This window comes from Sceloporus occidentalis, unplaced genomic scaffold (assembly GCF_023333645.1).
Source record: "Sceloporus occidentalis isolate IW3139 unplaced genomic scaffold, rSceOcc1.0.p SCAF_9, whole genome shotgun sequence".
NCBI classification, from domain to species: domain Eukaryota; kingdom Metazoa; phylum Chordata; class Lepidosauria; order Squamata; family Phrynosomatidae; genus Sceloporus; species Sceloporus occidentalis.
Window position 1 is genome coordinate 8,995,620 of NW_028316989.1, and position 26,834 is coordinate 9,022,453.

General features: G+C 39.9%; 2 protein-coding genes across 10 annotated transcripts in view; one reads left to right on the forward strand and one right to left on the reverse strand.

The window, feature by feature from the left end:
- CAMK2B (calcium/calmodulin dependent protein kinase II beta) overlaps window positions 1–26,834 on the forward strand; it is a 170,010-nt gene that overhangs the window by 119,339 nt on the left and 23,837 nt on the right. For 2 of the 9 annotated variants that reach the window (XM_089538404.1, XM_089538407.1), the window contains exons 14-17: window positions 11,903–11,940; window positions 12,381–12,452; window positions 19,014–19,058; window positions 24,949–24,997. In XM_089538404.1, coding sequence (XP_089394530.1) covers window positions 11,903–11,940; window positions 12,381–12,452; window positions 19,014–19,058; window positions 24,949–24,997 — 204 coding nt within the window. Of the gene's footprint in view, window positions 1–11,899; window positions 11,941–12,380; window positions 12,453–19,013; window positions 19,059–24,948; window positions 24,998–26,834 lie in introns of all 9 variants that reach the window. The other 7 variants (XM_089538405.1, XM_089538409.1, XM_089538406.1 and 4 more) reach the window with 5 other exon arrangements.
- The window catches only part of YKT6 (YKT6 vesicular SNARE protein), a 70,836-nt gene that overhangs the window by 2,997 nt on the left and 41,005 nt on the right, over window positions 1–26,834 (reverse strand). The gene's annotated exons all lie outside the window — the stretch shown is intronic.

The following is a 26,834-nucleotide window of genomic DNA, read 5'->3' on the forward strand; positions in this document are numbered from 1 at the left end:
GCACAGTTGCTGGCATTTAGTTCCATTTGTCATGGCAACATTTTGGGTGCTGCTTCTTTAACAAGCACAGGCAAATTGCCTTTGATCCTTTCACAGGAATTACAGAATGTTGTGTACTTTGCTTCCTGGCTATTCACACTGATTGGGAATGCATAGATTCACAATGCAGTAATGTATTCTTCAAAAATTTGTTTTTGTCATCATTTGCTTTGCCACTACTTGCTATAGCAGTTGGAGGAAGTTAGGTTCTTTCCCACACAGAACTAAAGCTCACCTAAATATTACCTGTAGGTGTGATGTTCTTCTAAAAGTGATATGCTCTTGTCCACAAAGGCATGCACTCTGTGCATTATTGTAAGTTTAGACCCGGTACAGACCAGCACTTTGTGCCAGCTTGGGGCTGAAAGTAGGGCTCGGGAGAGCAGAGCGTCCACACGCTCCCAAGCCCTACCGTGCTCTGTGGGCATCATCTTGGCATGCTGTCATTTACATGGCATGCATGACAATGATGTGGCTCGTGAACCGTGTCCAAATAGTGTGGCGCATGAGGGACATCACAGTGCCACTCCAGAGTGCTTAGGGCACCTTGGCAGCGGCAGAGAAAAGAGCTGTGTTTCACAGCTCCTTTTTGTCAGCGCATCATTGCCACGCTGTTTAGTTGGCGCGGCCACAATCCCGGGGAGAAAAGGCGGCCTCGGTCCACCCCTTTCTCCCTGTCTCTATAGGCCCTTAGTATCTGTTTCATGGTTTAGCTTTTTGGGGGCTTCTATTTATGCGTCAGTTATGGTAGATCAAGGATGCACAAAGTTTGGCCTATAGGTTACATGTGGTCTCCAAGAGGTAAAGAAAATCGTGGTTTTCTTCCAATCCTTTTGCCCTCACATGACCCCAAACACCCTTTATGGGGTGTGAGAGCATTTTTGACATATTTCTGGCTTCCTCTGGGCTACTTTAGATCCAGGACAAGCCTTTTAAAAAAATAAGACATGAATAGAAAGTGATTTCCAATCACTTCCTTTTGTTTAAAAACACCTGTCACTTGGACCTAAAATGGCTCAAGAGGGGCAAACATGTTACAATAAGACCCCCATGCCCCCTAAAAGGCATTTGGAGGCAAGTTTTAAAAAGATGCTACAAGGTCCTATAACCTCTAGCAGATGCCCACCCCTAGGGTTGCCAGGTTATAGAGCAGTATCTCTTTCACTTTAATCCTGTGAAGATCGTGGAGAAGATGAAGGTACCATAAAGCTCGGTCAAACCAGACAAAGGTACCCATCCTCTCTTATGTTCCAAACTGCAAATTTCAGTCGCAGCTGTCCCATCACAGTTATTGTCTGATATGGGGAGAATATAGAGAGATACTAGCAACAAGAACAGAATGGATTGCCCCTTCCTGCTGCTCTCCATAAATGAGGCAATAGTTACGTTGGGAGAGGACAGCTGTGGCTGCAAGTTGGGGTTTGGAAAGCAAAGGATGGCTACCTCTGTTCAGCTTGATGGAGCTTTGCAGTACCTCCATGATCTGTTCAGGATTAAAGTTACACAAGCCCTGTTCCATATTCAACCTGGCAACTCTATCCTTCCCTAGGTATGGTGGAGAAAGCCATAATTTTATACTGGAGCACCTCTGAGACTAAGTAAAAGAAAGAAGTTGGTAGCATGAGCTTTCATAGACTTCAGCTTACTGCCTCAGATGCAGGTTGAAGTCTATGAAAGCTCATGCTACCAACTTCTCTCTTTCAGTTAATCTCAAAGTGCTACAAGATTTCTTTGCATATTGGTTTTCCAGACTAACATGGCTATTCCTTTGAATACTTTTATATCATTGAGTTCAGATAGGACTTCACTGAGACCAGACTTACTGATTTCTTATTTCTTTAGTGTGAGGGTGTTGCAGACTAATAATTTTCTCTGTCATGTACATTTGTGCCATCCTGATATTGTGATCTAAAAAGAACTGTTTTAATTCAGGAATAAGATCAGTTAGGCTTGGCAGATGTGGCTCAATATCTGTCCCAGAAAGGAAATCAGTTGTGATTTTTTCATGTTTATTTCTACAGTTGTGACTGCACTTGACTCTGTGGGAGATATTCCCATTGATTTAGATATGTGTAATGAATATCAGGCTTGTTCTTATCTTCAGTTATGTCATTATATCTTAGATTTTATTTAATCTCTTTTGGTTAGGGGCCAGCCAGCAGCTCAGTCATAGACCCATTTGGACAATTTTTATAAGTTAGCCTCAGTCATCCATGTGTAAAATAGTAAAAATGGCAAGTTAGAAGTGTTACTATAAGCATGAATGAAATAAGGACTGTAAAATTAACATGCTATATATGTGCTTATTGCTCACAGGTAGTGTGGAAAATATATCTGAAAAAATGAAGCAGCTTAGAGTATAGAGAAAATAAGGAGTCGGGGTGGACTAGCCACAAAACAAAGCTTTAGTTGTGAAAACTGGCCCCTTTTGTATCCAGTTCACATAGACTGTTTTTGGGCATGCAGACAAGGGTCTCCTTGATGCCTTTTTCATGCCAGTTTTCCAGTGGATGCTTGTCTTAGCCATTGCCCTGTCTGAACCCCAGCTTGGCCTGCAGGTTGAATGTGGTAAATGGTGCATGACTTCTGTGCAATCTAGGCGCATGCTCCAGGACCTCGTCCGGTATAACTTGTTCCTCTGAAGATGGGTAAGGGCTTCTGCTTATGTCTGTGCTCACATTGGCACTGCATGTGGGAAGAGTGGTCTGCATGGCAGCAGTGGTGTGGGCTAATCTGAGCTAATCCAGCCAATATTTTCTGGAAATACTATTTAGGGTTGCAGCATAGCAAAATGAAATGAAATGAACCCAGTAAGAAATGTACAGCAACACACTGCGTATCATTTTGGTTCAAAAAACCAGCTCCTCAGAGTTCACAGTTACCACCACCAAATGTTTTGCAATTATTGTAATGACTCTGCTTTTGAAAGTTTCCTCAGGAATCTGGGCAAAATACATTTTGCCCACTGAAACTTACAAAAAAGCAGGAAAAAAATGACGGTTTGGCAAGGAGAAGTTTTAAAGAGTTTTAAATCTGTCTAACTTGGCTATACGTTGCAAAGGAGTCAGTGTGGAAATAAAGGGGTGTAAAATAAGAAATAAAAATAGGTTCCAGATAAAGGGAAGGCTGAAAATAGATTTGGATGATTGGAAATTCAGCAAAAGTGATAGATGGCAGCTATATAAAACTTTCACACAATCCCCGAGCCATATCAGTAGAATTTGGCCTGTTATTACCTGGAAATAGCACTGCTTTAACATTACGTACATTTTCTTTATAGTGCTGTATTCAGCTCTTTGGTATATTTATAGTGCTGTATTCAGCCTTTTGGTATATTTTGATTTAATATCGGGCCTGATTACACAAGGCACTCATATAACCATCCAACTCAGACTGCAATCCTATACACCAGCCTTCCTGAACTTGCTGCTTTCTACAGGTACAGGACTACAATCAGTGTTGTCACTAGGATTGGTGTCACCCCTGTGTGGCAATTTATTATTATTTATTATTATTATTAACCTTTATTTATGAAGCGCTGTAAATTTACACAGCGCTGTACATACAATCTTTTTAGTTAGACAGTTCCCTGCCCTTGGGCTTACAATCTAAAAAGACATGACACAGAAGGAGAAGGGAGTGGTGGAGGGAAAGGGTAAGAGGTCCCCAGGCAGGCAGCCATCCTATAGTCATTGTGGGTTAGAGCTGGTGGATGGATGGATCCTGTGTTAGTTGCCTCCCCCAACTCCCGGAGAAGAAACAAAGGAGATTATCAGATGGGGAGGGGGGGAAGATGGGAGTAAAAGGCATACTCCTGGCATAATCACGCAATTGCGCTGAAGATTTTCAGACACATCACTCTCAACCAGGACTTATCCCATGAAGATTCAGGAATGCTCCTGCAACTAAACCATTCCCAGGACTTCCCCATGAATGGTTTGTTGCTGGAGCATTCCTGGATCTTCATGGGATAAATCCTGGATGAATGCAATGTCATCTGAAAATCTTCAGTGCAATTGCACAATTATGGAGTTTATCACACAGCCCCTTGGGACGCGATCGGAGCATGATGAAAGGAAGCAAGATGGAAACAGAATAGGGGCTATCATGCATTTATCGCACGCTGGAACATTGCTGATGCCACTGGAAGTTCCCATTCCGTTACTGATCTGTCCCAAAGGAGGCGATTTTCAGGAACTGTTCAGAAGCAGATCAGGAACGGAATGTGAAATTCTGACAGCATCAACAGCATTCAGGCGTGCGATAAAATGCGTCCCTTGCCCCATTCTGTTCCCATCCCACTCTCTTTCATCATGCCCTGACCCCGTCCCAAGGGGCTGTGCAATAAACTCCTATACTGGGAACATGCCTTTTACTCCCAGCTTTCCCCCCTCATCTGATAATCTCCAGTGTGGGAAGGCACTGAAAACAGCAGCCATTAGATGGCTGCACCAGACCAGAAAACAGCTGCCATTAGTTCTCTGAAACTGTCTGCTTTACTACTGTTAGACAAGCATACAGAAATATTTCTTTTTAAAAATGGCATTTGGAATTCTCACCTTAAGGGTGATTGTGTTATGTCTCTTCACACTCTTGGTTCGGCTACACTTCCTAGAAATGCCTTCCTGCACTGCATTGCACTGCACTGCACTAATGTGTTTTATGACATGAAAGCCACCTTGGCATAATGTTAAGCACTTTGGAAATGATGAATTCTTTCAGCAGCAATGTTACATATATATACCTCAGTTGCAGATAAACTGCTGACAGCATACTCCTATGCATGTTTACTCACTGATACACCCCACTGAGCTCAGGGCAGTCTAAAGCTACTTCCTTGGGTCAGTTTAATTGTACTGTATTGGGCTTTGTTACCACCATTGGCTTGGGCTGATGTGTTGAAACCTAAGCAATTTACTTAGCACTCTTTTCACAAGACAACAGAACACTTATTTTAAAATTCAAACAATCCAGACGGTTACACAATCTAGACATTAGTCACTGATTTATCATATTGATCTCCATTTTCTGCTACTTAGGTTCACTCTTTTAAAAACAATTTTCTTTAAGGAAAACGTACCATTCCCCTGAAAAGAACCTCATCTTCTGTACTGAAAAGTATAATATGTACAGATGATGAACAATGCCTCAGTGTATTACCGTCAAATGGACTGTATGAGATCTAAGATGGGTGTGCTCTTATGTCATGAAAACTCTGCTAAGCATACTTCTGAGGTTTCAACACAGCAGCCAAAGCCAGTGGTGCTGAACAAATTTAATGAAATCAAATAATAATGATAACAATGACAACAATTGTTGTTATTGTTGTTTACTTATATACCCAATTTCTCCCAAATTTGCTAACAGCAAATTTAAAACAGTACAATTTAAAAGCAATGCAAAAGCATTAAACAGTATAAATATAAAGTTTAAACAGTTAAACAATTTTAAAAGTTAAAACTATTATACATTAAAAAAATATTAAAATGTATTAAAAACTATGTAAAAACATGTAAAAGCCTAACAGGTTTAAAAAGCCTGATGGCATAAAAATGTTTTTTACCTGCTGCCAAAAGGAGAGCAGGGATGTCACCATCCTGGCTTTTCTAGGGAGGGAGTTCCAAAGACCGGGAGATGCCATGGAGAAGCCCCTCTCTCCTGTTCCCACCAAACAAGATCAAACAAACCAATTTAAAACTGCAATCCCATGCAATGAGCTCTGTTTCCATATTTGCTCAAATGTAAATACTCATATTATGCTGTAAGCAGTTTATCTTTTTCCTGGTCATGTTCAGCTAATCAGGGGATTCCCAGGTTTCCAGTGTGTCCCTTTCTAGCAGAGAATATGGTACCCAAACATACACATTCCCTCTTCAGGCACTCTCTTGAAGGGCTTCCAGAGGTATAATATAATAATAATATAATAAATTTTTATTTATATACCGCCCTGTGGCGAACCAATCCGGGCGGTTTACAGCATTAAAATAACATACAGCATAAATTGTGATAGGTAGAATTGTGATGATTATTATGTTGCCCTAAATGTATCTCACACACATAAACATTCCATGGTTGCTGGTTGCTTCCTAGTAGGATTGTCTTTTGGCAGGGAGGGAGTGATAAGAATGAGAGAGAGAGAGAGAGAGAGAGAGAGAGAGAGAATACAGGTAGGTGAGGGAGCCATCAGTGATGGAGCGAGACAGCCTTGAGAAGGATGATGAGCACCCTCTGATGGGTGTCGCCTTGTGCATTAACAATGACTACAACTCCTATCAGTCCCTGACAGCATATCCATTGGCTGTAGTGCCTGGCTGAGGATGTTGGCAATGTTAGTCCTACACTTCTACAGGGTGCCAGCTTGTGGAAGGCTGCTTCATAAACATAGAAAGAAAGTGCCATTTAACTTAATGAGGTTGAGTTTGTGTAGGCATATTTAAGAGTGCTTTTTCAACATAGTTTGCCTTGTATTCATATGTATTAGCTGGTAGGATGGGTTTAGGGAGGACATAGCTAAGTGATAAGGAAAGTTTTGTAAACAGTAGGTCCTTGATTCCAGATTTTAAAAACATGAAATGTTCCTGAGAGTCCTATAATTTGATCCCTAGCTTTCTTAGTCTGAAAGGGCTCATGATTCAACAGCTGTGCTGAAGCCACATGGATCTGGGACTCATCAGTGAGAGACTGCATTGAAAACACATTGGGGTGTAAGATGCAGAAGAGTCTGGATCAGTCAAAAGAATGAGCACCCCTATATCATGTTTCTAATATAAAGGCTTGAAAGTATTTTAAACACCCATAGGGCATATAGAAGTAAAACAAAGACACACTCTACCTATCCCTTTATTGATTAGAAAGTTAGGTGCGGAACAGACCACCCAAAAAGGGTGGCCTAATTTCCTCTGGAGGGAAGCCGCAGCTGCCAAACCGCACAGTTTCCCTCCGGAGGAAAAAGAATCCAGAAAAACTGGGTTCTTTTTGCATCACAGGGCCAAAGTAACGAGTGCACCACTGCCGCACAGCGTTTACGTAACAATGGTGGCACCTGTGTACACGGGGCGCCACCATTGTTATGGCACAGCGCCGTGTTAGGGTTAGGGACCGTTCAGTTGCCGCGCAATCCCTAACCCTAAAATCGGTGCCAGCATGCCATGTTTGCACAGTTTGTACTGTGCCATTGTCAAAGAAAGTTTGTGGATGGCAGCTGAAAGTTAAATAGTGGATACACAGTTCTTTGTAGTGTGCCTGGCTAAACGTATTTTGTATGCTACAGAAGCCCTGCAAAACCCTGCAAACTCTGGGAACTAGGACAGAAGTGGGAAGAATCTAAAAACCATGGGCAAAAATGCCTCTTTCAGACCAGCTTTGATTCTTAGGGGTTTAACATACAGTTCACCTTTGGACACACATCTGTATAGACTTCTTCAAATATCCTGATTGTACAAATACATAGAACTGCCATGACACAGAGAGTGCCCTCTGATTGTATTCAGAAATTGACAGCAAGGCTCTTCTATTCTTGATGCTGTCAGTTACAATCCAATTTAAAAGGCTGCTCTCAAATACTAGGCATGGTTAGCTGCTTCTCCATAGTGACTGAAATATCTTTAGAATATCAGAAAGGGGAGAATGGTTTTTTTCTCCTGCTCCAGCTTCTGTCACGTCTTCCTTTCTCCATATAGTTTTGTTTAATATAGGAACTCTGTGCAATTACTTGGGTCTGAAATACATGCGCCAAATGACTCAGATTGTGGCTGCTTTCGGAGTGTAGCATTCAGATGACACACAACCTGAACGCAGCTGGAAGCTGCACCAATACCACACCATCCAGGAAAAACTGGGCCAAGAAGGAGTGGATAGGATCCATTCCTTCCAGAGGCCCAGTTGAGGATCGTGATGGTGACCTGGACCAGGGCTGGGTGTGTGCGGTTGCTGCAGCCCCAGTTCCAGTTCAGCCACACACCAATCTTTTGGACCTATCTGTTTCAGGCCTTGGTCAAGGTTGTGGATGTTGCTAATAGCAGCCTATATTACTGTCCTGCTACTGAACAAGCTTCACTGCAACAGTCTTTGCCATTGTGCTGCCATAATAGTTGATTATACTATGGCAGAGTATATGCCAGAGTAACAACACATGCCAGAATCCTATATTACTTGTTACATTATGTAACTTTACATATACCTAGCTACATAGCAGAGGTGCTAAGAAAACCCTTTGCCAAATTGCAAAGATGTGTAATGGGACACCAGCAAGAGTGCACCAATGCACATTAGACACTTTCCTGGCTCTGCTATGTAATAACATAACAGCAGCCCTGTGTTGGATATGGACATTATGTGACTGCACAATCTGATTCCTACAGATGTACATGCACTTACCAAGAAGTAGGTCCCCAATAGGATTCCAGCCATCGCTTCTTCAAAAAGTACACAGATAAGGACGCCTTTCAGATTTTCCAGACATACAGTGAAGTTTAACCCCTCGGTGAACAGTCTTAACATACGGATAATCTCTAAATCTCTTTTCATATATATCCAACGAAAACTATGTATAGCTTTTCTTTGCAGAAGAGCTATGAAGATATTGAAGAACACAGTTATATTTATTTTTATTATTTATAGTATTTATACCCTGCCCTTCAGCCCTAAAGTTGTGTCTTGCGTTGTTTCTCGAGACATAAAACCCAAACTTCATTTTAAAGAGATTCTAACATATCAAAACATCATTGTAGCTCAGCAGTTCTTACATCCATAGTCTTACATTTGGGATTATGCATTCATAATCCCATATGATAAATCAAACCACTAACTGCTTGTAAAAATTCTCCAGTGCAGCTTGCACTTGAAATCCATAAATTTAGCTGAGATGTTACCATGTACTGAAAATATATATCCTGAAGAGCAGGTATGGAGGTCACATTGGTTTCCCTAGATGACCTTGCCATAAAGATATCTCTAGGGCATAGAGATTCTGTTTTGAGAGTTCAAAGGAAAGGAGAATCCACTGGAAATTATTTTCCTGTGAAGATATTATGCCAGCATATTATTCCGTGTCAACAAAAGACTTTGGAAATACGCTGCTAGAAAATAATTAGTTTTAGCTATAGATACAAAAATTCCCTGGATTGAGGGAGTTGATAACAAGAAGTATTCAAGAGAATGAATAAAGAACACAGTATCATAAAGCACATAAAATACTGGAGGGAAATTGAACATTTCAGACATGTTATGAAAAATACACAATTTTCAGAACTGATTATTCAGGGGGAAAGAAGTGGGAAAAGAAGCGTAGGAAGGAGAACATCTTGGGTGAAAAACCTTATGTACCATTTAGTAACATTTTCATTAAACAATGTTTAAGTTGCCGAGGGAGACATTGCATTCACGATCCCTTATTCCTTTGGGTACTCATGTAGTTCCTGGACTTTATCAAAATAAATCTGATCTTGCAGACGACTTGGGGGGGAAAAGACAAAAATGAAAATATTTCTGGTTTAAAGAGTCTTCAGGTGAGACATAAAAAGAGATCACATATGAGACACTTTGATTATGTTGTTACTGAACCTCTCTTTGGACTGCAGCAACCCCATGGGCTACCATCTTTTCATAAATGTGGTGGTTGTATGGACCATTTCCTCCCCTGTGTGTGTGTGTGAGCGAAGTCCTCTGTAGTGCTGCTTTTGTGGTGCTGGTGCTGGTGCTGCTGCTTCACTTCCCCTTGGTGTCAGATGGGGCCTCCACACTAGATACCTTGCTTTCTGTCTCAATACTTCTTCTTTTTTTTTTCTTTCTTTCTTTCTCCCCATCCCCTCTTCAATCCTTCTTCTTACCTGCCTGTCTTTCTCGCCTTTCCTCTTCTGTAAATTTCTGTAAGGTAAGCAAACTTTTTGTCGGGTTCTGCCCTTTAATAATGCCTACGTTTGGTGGTGACTGGATTTTATGTGGGGAAAACGTTGTTTTAAGAGATCCTGGGTCCAGAAATGGAGTTGTCTTGCTTTGCAGATGGTGTTGGTACCTACACTGATATGTCTCTACAGGGTCCTCATATTGGATCTACGAACAGCCTATAACTTGAAGGGATTTTTAATGTGCCAGTTACAGTTTAAGCATACAACAAGCAATACATTGCTCCTTCTAGACACTGCACTCTATATAACCCACCTGTTGTACTCCCTGGAGGCCTCTCACAGCTTTCCCACAGATACAAATGATGGGCACCCATGTTTTTGTTTTTCTCAGCCCCAACCTTTACCACACATGCTCTTAGCCTACTACCTGGTCCTCTCAACCTTGCCATACATTTCATTTCAGCCCCTCCAGCTTTTCTGCCATATCATTCTTGGGTCTCTCCTCAGCCAAACAAGAGCAAAAAAAAGCAAGACTGGGGAAAAAAATAGAGAATGCTGTTACCTGAATGAAATGTGTGTCCTTCTATGCCTGGTGCTGTGATATCTAATTAGTAATTGATCAAAGATACCAGTATCTAATGAGCCATTTGGAAAAATGAGATTGTGTTTTGTTGTTGTGTTTAAATGGAAATTCCAAGTTATAGAGCCACAGAGGAAAGGAATTGCCATTTAATCAGACTCAGTAGGTTCGCAAAGCAAAACAGGTGAAACCAGAGAACAAGGGTAAGAGTAAGTACTGTAGCGAGAACCTTTCTTGCAAACCTAAAACAAAGAGAGTATAGTGCAGTGGGATACAGCAGCTTCACAGAAGTGTGAGGTGGCTATCTTCTACTACCCACACTGTGCTATCTTCTACTACCTGATTTCTACTAATGTATCATCCCATGAAGCCTTACGAACTCTGAACTTGAGGACAAAGTGCTCATTAGAAGATAGCGGTTCCACAGATGACTTCTTGAAATAAGCTTGTACTGCCCATTATCTTGCAAAGCATTAGGAATGTTTAGTGCCAAAGAATTGATTGTGACCATTCCTGAAGGTGATTAAATTTTTGGAGTTGAGGGCATGCAGAATAATCACATTAACCTATTGTACAAGAACTAACAAGCACCGAAGTTCCTCAAAGACAAGTGAGTTTTATGTGGCATAAGCTTTCATGTATTGATGAAAAAGTCCTGCAACTTACTACTGTCCCCAAAAGCTTATGTCAAATAAAACTTGTTCATCTTTAAAGTGTCACAAAACTCTTTATTGTTTAAAGGTACCTAGTACCTGTGAAGAAATATTGGAATGCACAGACTATATTCTCATTGCAGGGTCTTCACAAATTGCACTGGGATAAAATCAGTATGTATGTAGCTGGAATGTGTAAAACAGAAATCTGATAGTTATTGGGATGGAAATGTATTTGCTGTATGGAATCAATAAAGTAAAATCAGGATATTGTCTATCCTAACTCATGCTGATGGGGTATTTTGAGAGCATATCCACAGAAGGATGCGGCCCCACTTTATTCAGAATGCCATTTTCTTAAGCTGAACTCTGTGTCTTGCAAAAACTCCCTATTTGTGACTGTGCGCAAACTTGGATAAACCAAGTTGTACCTCAGCCAGTGACAATTTGAAGAACAACAACAATTGAGGTAACATCATGTGAAACTTCCGCTTTACAGACTGAAATCCTACTATTGACTTCTCCGCATTTGGGAGGTTGCCTGTCTGTGGCACTTTGCCACCCATACCTCTGCTTTTGGCATAGGGATATATTGAGGCTCTGCCCACACTCATAGTTTGGGATTTATCCTTTGTTTTCAACTCCTCTTTTAACAGTTTGATGAGGAAATAGCATCAATGCAGCTCGTGTGATTCGTTTTTTGGCTACACAGACAGCACAAAATATGTCTCAGGACACCAAAAGAGTCACCACTAAAATCTCTTCTTTCCCTCCTTATGCAGCAGCTAAAAGTTTACTGAATAAGAAAGCTGATGGAGTGAAGGTAAGTATCCTTCTGGGGCTTTATCTAATATATCACCTGGGGGGAGAATAGGAGGTATAGCTTTATGCCATATTAACAGGCAAGATAATTTTATTTATACACTATTCATGTGTGCCCAAATTCATAATCCAGAAGAGTCACATATCATAGGTTGAAGAGCTGTTTTGTTTCACTACAAGCTGAATTGTGTCTCAGCTGTCTCAGCTTTCTTGGCATTTTGCATATCTGATGGAAAAGATTGCTTGGAGACAGGGAGGCCTTCTTTCTCTACCATAACTTAATTTATATGTACAGTAAATTGTCTGATAGAGTATGATGCTATATGCCACCTTTTGTGGAGTTTGGGTATTGTGAAAATGGATTGTCAATATGGAAACTGCTTTTGGTTGGTTTCTTTTTCCAAGGCCTCTTTTTTGTGTTTGTGTACTCCTTTTTTGCAGCCTCAGACAAACAGCACCAAAGGCAGTGCCGGAGTTACCAGCCCCAAAGGGACTCTTCCTCCAGCCGCACTGGTACGATTCTCTTGTCCTTTTAGATCATCCCTTATGGTAAAAGGTTGTAGGATCACTAAAATACTTACTAGTTGGATAAGACAGTTCCCACATAAAGCTTGCAGTTGTCCTGTATGTGGTCGAGAATGGTTCCCGCTCTCCATTGTCTGGTGCTGGCATGATTGGTACTCATTGTGATTCCCATGCACTGTTTTGTGCTATTCTTGAAACATTGATTTGTTGCAGGGGGCAGGATCACCCTTCTTCCTGACATTTAACTCATGACCCAGCTAGAGCCTTGACGTCAGTATAGTTGTTACTGCCAACTTATAACCCATTTCAGCATGAAATGTTTCTAAACGACTGCAGTGTAATCGGCCATATTTTGTTGGTAGCAAAATTGTGCCATAGCCTGAGACAAATTGGTCCTACATGCCAATTTGTTGACTGCTTAAAGTCAAAGAAGAGAAACCAGGGCAAAAAGTCTTATTGTTCATGATCAGAAACAATAGACAGAGATCTCGTATTTCTTCTTCATCTCTCCAGCCACTCAGAGTACTAATAGACACCATTGCAGCTGTGCAAAAACCACATTTACTTGAGGCTGCCAAGAACTATTCAGTCCATTGGTCATAGAACAGTTTGGGTGATAGCAGCCAGGTTCTGTAATGTTGTGGGATGTGACATTGTTAGGTTTATATATAAACAGTGGTTACCATTATGAAATCTACTCAAGAAATAAGCAAAATGTTTTTTTTACAAGCAGAATGCTTTAAAGAAAACTTTGTGCACAGTTGCCGGATCTTGTTTTATTCCTGAGACAATTAATGGCAGGAAAAAAAACCTGATATAGATTTATTAGTTATAAATTTTGTTTTTAATGTCAGGAAGGCTGAAACTAGTCAAGAAAGTGCCAGCAAAACTGGACCCAGTTAATTGTGAGGAAGCACAGTGTTTGCTGTTATTCAGGGTCATGGTGTCTCACCAGTATAAAAATAATGCAGATCTAAGTCAGCAGAAGATTGCATTTTAGGGTCAAATCAGCATAGACACATTTCCCTTGTGTTTTTACTATTTAGACAGTGGTATTTGAGGGTATTTAACCCAAAGAAGCCTGATCTAAATGGTCCTTGAACAAGATATATTAAAAGGCACTGTTAATATGTAACTTATCTCACATGACTTTTCCAGTCATGGATGCCACCAAGAGGTCAAATTGTATGTTTAATTACTTACCCCAAATAGGAACAGATTCCCATTCATAACTCCCCATGTGGATTTATATCCCAGTGGCAACCATATAATAAAAGTAATGCAAGACCTGACTCCTAGTATACTGTATTAAGTTTTTGATCTTGATATTAAAAACAAAGAACCAAACTCTTGGCTGCTTTATTTATAATACTGTCATAATACTGAATGAATAGAAATAGCAGAATGAATCTGAATGCCACCCATCTGATCCTTAATATGGAATTTCTATGTGGTCTTATTTTGTTTTGCTGTTTTAATCTATTGGAACAATTTATCCTGAAGTTAAATCTAACCCATTCTTAGGTGACATGTATTCAGTAAATTTAAAAACTCTTGTTCCATTATGCAATGTAACGGCATGTAAGAAAGCATGTTTTTCTTAACTTTTTAAATTCTTCCTTGTCTTGCAATCTCTTATGTTCTTAACTTGTTAGATCAACAAAGGGTAGGTTGATAGGATGGGTTCCATGCTGTAGAATTATTAGAATCCTAAAGGTAGGAGCCGCATAGGGATCCATGTCACAGGCTCTGACATAGACCTCTATGTATGCATATGTATGCAACGGGATCTATGTATGCAAAGGGATTTTGTAGCACCTTTGAGACTGAAGAAGTAGACTCAAGTCCGCAAAAGCTTATGCTACCAGCTTTTCCCCCCAGTTAGTCTCAAAAGTGCTACAGGACCCCTTTGTATACTGATTTTCCAAACTAACACAGCTATTACTTGAATAATACATATATATAGTCATGGTTCCTTCTGGATATTAGTTTCTGATGGCCTATTAAGGTGCAGCCCAGCTGTTTTACCTCTGAAGAATGAACAGAAATTCTTATTATGCCTGTCCTTTCATCTGTAAGGCAAATACTATATAAGGTGGCACAAACTTTTTAAGGTTAAGGATAGCTGGAAGCAGAAGTAGAGGATTTCCCCAGAGAGCATCTACAGTATTTATAAGAGTTCTCTTCTTGAGTGGGATGTGTTGAGTCAGAATTGTTCATCACCTGTCGGAGACAAGCATAAGGCTACCATGACAATTAAAGAATGTGCTTTTTAAAGGACGTTGGATTAGAGGTTCTGCCCTGATCCATTTTAATAGTTGCCCTAGTTTCTTTTCAAGTTTATTTTTCACACATAGACTCAACAGTGGTGGAGAAAACCCAAATTAAGAACTTCTGGATCTAACAGATATTTATGGATATAACAGCAAGAAATGAGGGCAGCCATCTCATCTTTGAACTTCATCCTGTCTGTCCTTGTTTACTTTACTGTGTGGTCACAAACACCCACAAGGGTAGATATGAAGCATTCAAAATGGTGACATTTTGTTTCTTTGCTAATGCTGCACAAGAAAACATTGATTCACCTCTCTTGGTTTTAGTAGCTTAAATACATTCTTTCACATTGTCAATTTTTCTAACACAAGCTAGCATTTTGAATGGATATAAAATGTGCTTGTGCACATGGATCCTGCCAGTCACATACAGTATTAGGATTTGGGGTCACAGTCTTCTCCTTAGAAGGTCGTTCGGCTTGAATGCCACCTAAAATAGATCATATAGATGAAGTTCTCAAATCAAATTTTTGGTATCTTTGTGTTATATTATCTCTTACTTTCACTATCTTAATGTGACCTGATTCTTAAATTTCTGATATTGTCCTACCTTAGAATTGACTTGGCTGGTTCCTGAGCACTGGTGTTTGCTTCAAGATTCTGTTGTGTCTGTTGTGTTGGTCCAGTGACATATTGATAATGTTTATTTTTCACTCTGCGAACATTTGCCACAACAACAATTTTCTAAGTGATTTTGTTTGTTTGGGATCCAAGCCTTGAGTCCTTGCTTTAAAGTCAGATAATCTAAATTGTCCTGATGTGTATCCACAAGGTTACAACCTTTCTTCCATTTGTGGGAAATGATGAAATAGCATACATTACAAATGACTACAATTGCTGTTATTATAAAATGGTGAGTGGTAGCTGATAGTTTTAGTAGGGTACAATGGTTCTTCAGAATGTGTTGCATCCTCGTTTGGGATCCAGATAACTGGTAAGTTGTATTTTTCTAATCATCTCATTGTACTTTTTTTTAACATTGTGAGCCTCCCCTGGGTCCCAATTTTGGGGAAAGAGCGGGATGTAAATAAATATAGTAATAAGGAGAACAAGAAGAATAATCTCATACAAAGTTAGAGGAAAGCACTGTTAACTGTGTGCCTTTAGGTGTAAACACTTGGTACAATTTAGACTTTCCCATTTTGTCACAAGTGAGCGAAGAATCATGCAAAGGAATTAGAACTGCAGGAAAGGTTTTTAAACTCTCAGCAGGCAAATAGAGAAAACCTTAAAGATACTGGAAACAGTATCTCCTTTGGTTTTATGCATTAGTGGAAAGGATATTATTGCATTTGTTTTCCTCCCAAGTTTTACTGTTTTTTATTTAATATACAAGATGAATTCCATCCCATTGCAATCATTATCCTACTGTGGACCTCATGGTAAAAGGTAATGCTATATTTGCAATTCCCCCCTCCAATTTTCATGGGGGTCTGTATACTATAATATAAAATTGGGATTATTAAGCACCTAAAGTCTGCTAATTATAAAAAGGTTGCAAGCAAGATAGTCTCTGCTCGCAGATATATTGTCTAATATTCACAAAAGAAAATAAAGAATGGTAAGGAAACATGAAAACAAGCAAAAACAAAAGAGAGGAAACAGCAAAAGGAAAGAAATCAAAAGGAGTAGGACAGGAAATGGGAAAACGAGTGGAAAAACAAAAACTTGGCTCAAGATGACCAACCCAAATAGCAATAGTACCAGGAGAGAGGGAACCAAACCAGCGGCTGAGCTGAGAGGATGAAATGGGTCCCACTCTCCCATGCCTCCCTTGCTTAGAGTCAGATGCAATGGCTGCTAATAGAGGAGCAGATTCCTCTGGGGCAGGAGGAACCAAATGGATCAATTACTTTTTTGGATCACACCTCCCCAGATCCTCTTGAGGCCACTCTGCTTGAAGATTCAGGCCGTTGTGGTCTCAAACAAACAAACAAAACCCAAACTTTTCCAAGCTTTTGGAAATAAATTGTGGTGAATCCTAGGCAAACTAACGTCACTGGAAGTACATTGCTAGTTGGTCATAACAGGACACAGAAGAGGAGTGGGTACATTACTCAGTAGAGGTTATCAAAGTGAGTATTGTGGAGAAAATGTCCAGTGTCCAGGAGACAATAAAAAGCTTGTATATACATGCTGGAGATGGAACAGTGGTGTGATGATTACATCTCTGCTGTGTCTCTGTGTGTTTAAAAGAAAGTGTAAATTCAATATTATAATGGAAAAGAACATAAATGTGGTTGAATTTTTTTAGGGAGTATATTTTTATTGTAGGCTGGCCCTTTTGTTAATGGGATGCCCCTGTTCAGATTGTAGAGCCCATTTGTCTTTGACAGCTTCTCTTCTTGTTCCTTCATTTTAAGCAAACGCTTATCCTGATTGTAATGAATAATTTCATGTATTGCAATCATGGCTCATTTATTTCCTTTTATCAGCTCAGAACAGGAATTTTGAAACTGTGTAGTTATAGTTAAAAGGATTAAGTTCAGTGTGTATAGCACATTCAGTTACTCATGTACTTGTTCTCAAACTACCCATTCCAATACTCACCCAAGGATGGGGGGATTTAGTTAATTTGAATAGTATGGACGATTTGCTTGATATTTAAAAGCCCAGAGAATAACTTGAAGCCTCATAGGACCCTGTGGGAATTTTTCCCCAGCATGTAGTTTCCCAGAATGAAGAAGAAGTTTGGGAAGGATTGACAAGTTCTTTAGACATAATGTGTCATTAACTATAGTGGTACTGCCAAGAAAACAAATATTTGTTCCTGCAGAGAAACAGGGTTGAAAACTGTTTTTTGTCTGTACAAACGAATGTCTTTTCCAGCCCAATTCACCACTTGTCCATTGAGAGAAATCTTGGCTCTGTTGAAGTTATAGAAGCCATTTTTCCCCAGTGATTTCAATGGCTAAGCCCTGTGTGGCATTTTTAAATACTAGGAAGTAGTTGGTGAATGCAACAATTCAAAATGTGCCACTGGAGACAAGAAAAGCAACTTTAAATTTTGAAATGTGGGGCTTCTGTGGCATCTAGACATCCTGTAACTCCTTACCATTGGCCATGCTAACTTATAGGCAAAAAACATCTGGAGGGCCACAGTTGCCCACTACATCTTCGGTTTGGGAACCACTGTTTTAAAACTGTATTTTTATGTAGCTCCCAAATTGTGTAATTGAAAACAGTGTTCTCAGATATATAGAGACAAAGCTAGCTATGTTATAGCAGGCCAGGCTTAATATTTCTCATACACATAGTCCACTGTGAACCTCTTCATAGTACATTTTCTCGGGCCGACAGTTTTCTTTCAGATAAGTCTATCTTTTAAAAATCTCTTAAAGTATGGCAAGCTTTTATACCTCCATATGGATGCAAAAAGGTAAGTAGTCAACTCTGAAGACATTTGGTCAGCATGTTCCAAAATTATGTCAATTTAGGACTTCTAAAAGGTATGCCCTTGAGTAGCCACCCCCTTTTGATAAACCTCTCTGTATAGAATACCATGAGTAAAAGATGTAGTCAATGGACCATCATGAAACAAAGCCCTCTTTAATATGATAGACATTTGTTCTGAGTTAAAAACTCTCTCCAGTGCATATGAACTAATCCAGCAGAACCAGGGGAAGCAACCCAAAGACTTTCTGCTCTTCTACTGCTTCTTTCTTCTTCCTTTTGATACCAGGTGGAGCCAATATTCAGATGATAACAACCCAGGTACGGATTGGCCTCACCTCCTTGGGGAATTCATTCTTGGCATTTTCTCTTCCCCAACGCTCTACCATTCTCCCAATTGCAATAGTCTTTTAGGCCTGCAGAAGGGTTGAATGTAGATCTCAGCTTGCACTCTCCATTTCCAAGGAGCTCACAGCAATCTTGTCATGGGTTGAATATGATTTTTTGGTTTCATTCATGGAAAATCCAGTTTTGATTCTTCTCTTCCTGATTTACTCTGCCACTTTCTGTTTGTTAATCATTTGCCTTTTGCTGAACTAATTGCCTTTTGCTTTTTTCCCTTCCATTCTGTTCCCCCTTCCCTGCTCTTATGTGGGTCTTGGTCTTTCTTCACCTTCTTCCCCTTTCTCCACATTTTTATCATCATTTTCTGCTCCATCCCCCCCCCCTTCTATTCTAACTACCACCTCTTCTTTATCTCTTCTTTTGTTTCTTTCTCTTCTTCGTTTTGTTCTTCTTTGGTTCATCCTTCCTTCCTCTGTAGGAACCTCAAACCACCGTTATCCATAACCCAGTGGACGGCATTAAGGTACTGCTGCCTGTCTTTCCTTCTCCTCAGTTTGCCCTTTTGTGATCTGGGATAAAAATTGACTTTTCTGCTCCTTGCATTGCTGTGTAATTTCACCTCTGGGGACAGACTGTAGGTTTAGGTTTTGCACCCCCTATTTCAGTGCATCTGAAATCCTGTCAAATTAAATCCGGACCATTACAGTTTTATTTTGGGAAGTGACTTTCCATGGAACTTAGTCCTTTTGGAGAGTCAGTGTATGTTAAGGAATGTTAAGGAATATGGAGCTGGTTCTCTGGGTGGTAGGTCATTTCTTTGCTCTCCCCATTCCTTCATGTACACTAGTTTGAGCCTTCCAGTGTCACTGAAAGTGATGATTTTAACAGAATCAACATTCTTAGAGAACCATAGCAGTTTAGGCTCTCCACCTATTGTTGGAGGGAGGTGAAAATTGTTGTGACCTCCTTCCCTGGAGTGTGGTCATACATTGCTTCAGTATTTCCCAAAGAGTCTGGTTGGCAAAAGAGACAGAGAAGGAGAATGCTGGTTGTTCTTAACTAGTAATTGGAATTATGTATGTTGTGGAAGTGAGAGGTAATCCTTAGTAGCTGGGCTTTTGCTCTGGGTGACAGGGTGCAGATAAAAGCCTCTACTCTGACCCCAGAGGAGCTACCCAGAGAGCAGCAATATTGAGCTCCTTCATTCTGAAGTGAAAGAACGCAGCCAAGGCAGACCAAAGAGACCAATCCAAGATGTCGGATTGGCTGAGGACTGACCCTATTTACTCCATGCCACAATCATCCATTGCTCGGACACAGCCCTTTCCTCCACCCAAACCTGCATTTTTTTACCCATTCTCTGCTGCAGGGATTTAATTTCTGTTATCATTATTTTTATGCTTCCTCTTCAAGCCCATTCACTCTGTGCATCTGGTATAGCTATTAAATGGAGCTTGGGGAAGATGAGCAGTTTTTTAACAAGTTTGGTATGAAAACACTAATCACTAGGAAGAGTCCAAAGAAACCGGTGGTGCCCTCCAATTTTCTTTCTTTCTTTCTTTCTTTCTTTTTCCATCTTCTAGATAGAATATTTCCAGAAAGAAAACAGATGTTGGTATAACAGTACTTATACTTTGAAAAACTAACCTGGGCATTAATGTCAGAAAGTTGTATTTGGTTAAAGAATGTAGGGATCTATGATAAACCAATATATTGTTCCAACGTATTTCAATTTGTTTTCTTTATCAGAGGGATATACAATATGAAAGTTGTCTTTAAACACAAGTGCATGATAGTGTTTAAGGAAAGGGGTATATTAGAAGGTACGATATGAAAATTGTCTTTAAAAACATGTAGTCTGAAAAGAACAAAAAAAGATATCAGTTGTTTGTCTCTTCTTGTTTTTAGCATAGTCCTGCAATCTTTGTTCCAGATGGACAGATACAAAGAGTCCCTACAAAAAATCTCTTAACCATTCTACTCTACAAAAAGCCTGATATTCTGCTTTGTATGCTCTGAATGTACTATAAATTTCCCTCACATTGACAAGTTAATTTTTGACCAACAACTTTCTTCTACACTGATAAACATTTAAGGAAACATCCCTCAAATACAAGCTTTTTAATCACATTTTACCAGTGCTATTTTTATTTTCTTGGTGTTGTCCCCCCAAATCTGTTCCGTAATACAGGTTTCAACAGCTTTGCTGCTTTTGTTGTTCTCTAGCAATTTGAGTTAAGAAGAATCGCTGTACTATATAAATTATAATCCACACCTCCTACGCTTCTTGTCACCACTTCTTTAATCTAGCCTGATCCAACAGCCACCTTTGTCAATCCCAAAATAAGAAAAAGAAAGGCTGCAGTTCAAACAGTTAGTACTAGGAAAAGCTGGTTCATGTGGAGAAGGAAAGTGGGACCTTCTCTAAAATCAATATTTTTGAAAGCGCTAAGAACCAACACCCAGCTGCTTTTGCCTTTTTATGCCTGAGCTGTTGAAATTATTCTGCCCTTCAGGTGGACAAAAGAACAGTAATAGGGGGATTTTATAAGAACAAAGGTTGCTGCAACACACGATTACAGAAGGGTGGAACAACTAATAAGAGTACAGCCCTACAACATGAAAAGGAGAAAGGCAGTGGAAGAAATAAAAACGTGGCAGCATCTTTAAGATTTGTTTTAAAAATTTTGCAAAAGCTTTTGTGAATATAGGCCCACTTCTTCAGATGCAGTACCAAGTGGTCAATATGCTTTCCTGTAAAACAGAGGGGCAAAGTGAGGATCAGCCTGCAGATAATGTTAGACTACAGCTCCTAGTATTCCTCAGCGGCTGCTAGGAGTTGCAGTCCAACCATATCTGGCAGTCTGCATTTTGCTCACCTTTTATGTAAAGGTTACATAAGCTTTACAATACAGCAGCGATCCCCAAAACTCAAAAGACTTCAATGCCCAGAAGCTCCAGCTACTTTGGCCAACAATCATGAATTCTGTTAGGTGAAGTTCAAAACACTTGGAGGACCTATGTTTGGGAACCACTGCTATGATTGAGAGAAGATAACTGGCAACTGGATCTTGTTTTAGTTAGTAATTTCACCACTATTTTTTAATGTGTGTCCCCCTGGTCAAGTAATAGATCCATGAATCTGCCATGGCTTACTTTAATCCTATCAAGAAATCCTGTATCACCTTTGAGACTGAATGAGAAAAAAAAATCTGGTGCAAAGCTTTCATGGACTACAATCTCTTTCATTAGATTCAAGTTGGCTAGAGTCTACTAGAGCTTATACTAGGAATTGCTTTCTCTTAGGACATTATCACGCAAGCCTCAGTCTCACCACCATTGTATAAGTAAAAGGAATCAGAAACATATCAATCTAGAAGAATTCATTATTGCATGCCTCTGAAATAGCGTGACTGGCTATTGGTGTGATCAGTGGCCCCTCATGCTCTCTTACACATTCTTCCTTAAGCTCTCCTTCCTGCTCTGCATCCTACCTTGCATGCCTTTCATGGTTGTTTTTTAAAATTTGTATTGCAATTGCAGAGTTACGTTAATGTGATTCAGTAAAAATAAATAAATAAAAGGGAAAAAATAATAGCCTGTTTGGGAATATTGAAAGGGATGCGGGAGAGGCAAGGAATCACACTCACTGATGCCATGTAACTGCCCAGCAGCAGAACTACAGCAGGAGAAACCTATTGCATCTGTGGAGTAATAGAGAAGCAGCAGAATTGGGAGCTTATTGGTAGGTTTTCCCATCAATGAAAAGGGACACTGTGCCAACAGTTTGCAGGCAAAGTAGCAATGAGACAGAGACAACGATATGCAATAAGTATGGCCAAAGACACTATTCTCCAACTTGAGTTGCAGTTTAAAAAGCCTTGTGTGATAATCTCCCTAGTCTCAAAGATGCTACAAGATTTACAGAATCACAGAATCTTAAGAGTTGGAAGGGACCATCTTGGAGGACTACAATTTTAACCACTTAAAATTCACCTAGGCCACAGTGGGCCATGTCTTTTTTTTACTGGCAAGTGGTAGTTACTAAGCTACGGCTCCTACTGAAGTCTTCCAATGGAAGGACCGGAGCTCAGCAGCGGGAACTTGCTCAACCTCTGATTAAGCCAAGTCTTCCCTTATTCTCTGTTCTTTGGCAACTATTTTCACTGAGGCAAGGGGATTTTGCATGGAGCTGGCTTAGTCTCTATGACTAACTGGGACAACCGTATGCACTGTGAATGGAAATGCTGCTTCACAAAAACAGTGCCACTCTCACATCCTGTGACCTCGCTCCAGAACTTCCCTCTTTCTATTAAATTATTTCTGTCCTGCAGTGCAGCTGGCATAGCGGTCATAGGCTGTAAGCAAAAGAATGGTTTTCGCATAATGGAAGCAGCACACCGAAGGACAAGAGAAGGTTAAACATTCTGCACAGAATATAACAGAGGCAGAATATAACAGGGGCATCGAAGTGTCCATGAGCTGAATACACACCCTTTGCAGCAGCGCACAGTTCTCGCCTGCTTAGTAAACTGAATCGCCCTGGGAAGAACTCTAAAATGCTCTTTAAACTATATTCATCATCATAAGCAGACCTTGGAAAGTAACTTTTAAAAATAATTAGTTATACATATAGTTTCAAGGCCCCAAAAGGAGTTGTGTTTCTCAAAAAATAATTATTACTTATTTATTCGTTTTATCTAATTATAAGAGGCATAGCACAAGCTACCTCTGTTGCAAGGCCACAACTCCCTAACTATGACAGTATGATGGTTGCAGCACAAAAAGAAAGTTATTATTTCTCATTGAGTTACAATTGAAATGTATTATAATTTCACATAGCCTTGGTTGCTGGCCAAAGAAATTAATTACAATAAATTGTAACTAGTTTTTATTTCTTTTTCGCTGGATCTAACCTGTATTAGAATGTTTGATTTATTGGGAAGGTGCTCATTTGCTGTTTTGTATTGGCTCACTAGGTAATTCTCTCTCTCTCTCTCTCTCTCTCTCTCTCTCTTTCTCCCTTAAAGGTTTAATCTGGTATAATTTTAATGAATAGGGTGAAATGTGCTGGAAAGTATTTGCACAAAGTACGAATGACAGTAGGGATTATGAAGCCATTGGGAAGAACCAGGGCCAAGCACTCATAACTTATTTGCTTGGTTTATGAACTGGTATTAAGCCAGAGTCTCCTATTTCATGTGATGGGAATGGGGAAGAGGCAAGTCACAGGGTAAGGGCATTTGGAGAGTGCCTGACCCTGACAGTTGCGCACAGTAGCTTCATAATTCATTACAGGGGATTTCTGAGACCTTTAAGGTTTTATATCCCAGCTTGTAGTACAAATGGGAATTCCCTAAGAAAAATGGTCACAGAAACAACATGGAGAACTTAGATATACTTCCTGCTGTCTTTCTCAGCCCTGCAGCTCAGAGCATCTCTCAACTTGTGGTGCCATCTTCTTGCTCATTGGTGTGTGTTACCCTTTCCTGGCACATCAGTATATTATCCATACAGAATTGGACATTCTTGAGAGTGAGAGAGGTGTTAATGATAAACTGCCGGGGGAAGAGGAAATTGCATGCTATTATGAGCTATGCTGTGTAAATCGGCACACTGGAATGGCAGATTATATTACTGTAGGTGCCAAGTGCCCAGCATCTACTTCAGCCAGAAGATCACCATTTCCTTAGCAATTACAGTCTAGGTGAACCTAAGAACTGCAATTAATGCATAAGCAGAAGCAAAAGTCTGTTGTGTGTCTATTTTCCCTTTATCTTCATTGTTTGTGGTACCAATTCCAGGCCGAACTCATATTGAGATTTGTGCCCTCTTGAGGTGTTCTGCAATTGTAACAGATTGCAGTACAGCAGAGGTGCATGTATTTCCACTCCCAGAAGCAAGAAAAACAAATGGGCGAGCCAGGCAGATGTCTGTTTCTCCCCTTCTGTGCAATTGGGAACAAGTACTACATTTTCCATATTCAGACTCAATTTATTTCATTTTTAAAGGAAATAGACACTCTTCAGAGGGATTTCCAGATATACATCCAAAGATAAATATGGTTCAAAGGAACAGTTATGGAGTTGTGATAATATTTTGAAAAAGAGAAGACTTGAGACATTACTGAAAGTCTCTTAATTAACGCCTTTGCTTTTCTCTGGTAGAATCCCTTTTATATCTTTGAAACTACTTGGTTTTAGAGATGTTACACTTAGGTGCGGAAAAATGAAAAGTCCTGATTAATAGTCACTTTTTGGGGATTTGAGGCAGGGCTGTTGAAAAAGGTTGAACCTTCTTTTCATTTTATCCCTCTTTGGCTACAGTCCCAGCATGTCCTCAAGTGTTTGTTTCTGGCCAGAACCACTAACATTTTGGTTTTTTCCTCCTCCTACCCCTATATCTTTCCACAGGAATCATCCGACAGCACAAACACCACCATAGAGGATGAAGACACGAAAGGTATGGTCTTAAGGGGGCATCCAGAAAACCAAAGTGTTGTGAGATTAAAAGCTAGTAACATGAAACTACCAGCACTTGAGGCCTTTGGGGGCTAACCGTACATTTGATCCTTGGAAGCCATGAAAAACACACATGAGGGAAATGCACAGGTACAGGTTAGCAGAGAGTGAACGTGTCCTGGGTAGAATGGCAATGGAGTAAAGTTGTTAAGAGCAAAAAATGGAGAAAGCGCCTGTACTTTTAATGGCTGTGTAGAAGAGGAAGGAGAATTTTAAGGATACCCATCCTTAAGAGAAATGAATGGGTCTTAGAGCAAATAGAGTCTGAACTCTCTCTAGAAGCCAAAGTGACTAAAGTGAGACTCTTGTGCTTTGGACATATTGCAACAAGGCATGTCTCATTAGAAAAGAAAATAACAAATGGTTAGACAGAAAGCAGTAGGAGACAAGAAAGACCACTTTGCAGGTGGATTGACTCAGACTCATATTGACTCCTATTGATGGACCATGTCTCCCCATACAAACCTGCTAAAGCCCTAAGATCTTCAGGAGAAGGCTTTCTTTTGGTCCTGCCACCATCACAGGCTTGTTTGGTGAGGAAATGGGAGGCTAGGCTGGCCTCCTCCCCGCTTTTCTTTCACCCGCAGCCAAAGACATTTTTATTCAATCAGGCTTTTAATATATAATCTTTGTCAGGGATGCGTTTATATGTGGGCGGGGGGATCTATTTATGTTTTTCCTTTACCTTTTGCACATTTAATGCACGTCTATAATATTTTAGCAAGGCGATTGTAATTGTTTTAAAAAGTTTTATTGTAAAAAAATTTAACTGGTTTTATCTGTCAGCCACTTTGGGTTCTTTTCCTAGAAAGCAGCATATAAATGAAATAAATAAACAAACCATAGATTACTGCCCTAGTTTTCCGTTTTTGGGGAACACAGTGTTTGTTTTGCCATAAGCGTTGCCCATAGGTGCTGCACAGTGCTATTGTGTTGCAGTGAACATTAAATTTAAGTGTCTTTTTTAATCAATATTTTTTAATCACTTATATTTCTGTCCTTGTTGTGTACTATAACTGAAGCTGGTTACAGATATCATACAAGTTCTCTGGTTTAACAGCTCCACTGGCTGCTGGGCTGTTTCCAGGCACAATTCAAAGTGTTGGTAATGACCTATAAATCCCTTTGTGGCTAAAATCTAGGTTGTCTTATGGACCATATCTCCTCATATAAGGATGCCTGGGCCTTGAGATGCTTAGGAACAGCCCTTTTTTCAACCATCTTTACAAGTACACTTGGTGGTGACATGAAATATAGCCTTCTCAATGGCTTCCCCTAGGCTCTGGGATTCCTTTCCTAGGGAGGCTAGGAGAGAATGGCCCTCTCCTTTTAAAATATTTGGAAAGGTGCTGTGTTGTTCCAAATTGAACTATTCTTAATTACGTTTTGTCCTTTTCGAGTGTTTTAGATCGTTATAATATTGTCAGTAGTTTAATACTGTTTTAATGTTGACATTCCATCCTACTACTGTTAGTAGTAGTAGTAACAACAATAATCTGAAAAAATATAATATGGGTTGAGTCTCCCTGATCTGAAATGCATGGGACCAAAAGTGTTTGGGATTTCAGAGTTTTTTTTGGAGTATTTGCATATACATAATGAGGTATCTTGGGGATGGGACCCAATTCTTTACATGAAATTCATTTACCCTTTGTATGCCCTTTATACACATCGCCTGAAGGCAATTTTATACACAGTATTTTAAATAGTTTTGTGCATGAAACAAAGTTTGCGTACAATGAACCATCAGAAAGCAAAGGTGTCACTATCTCAGCCAC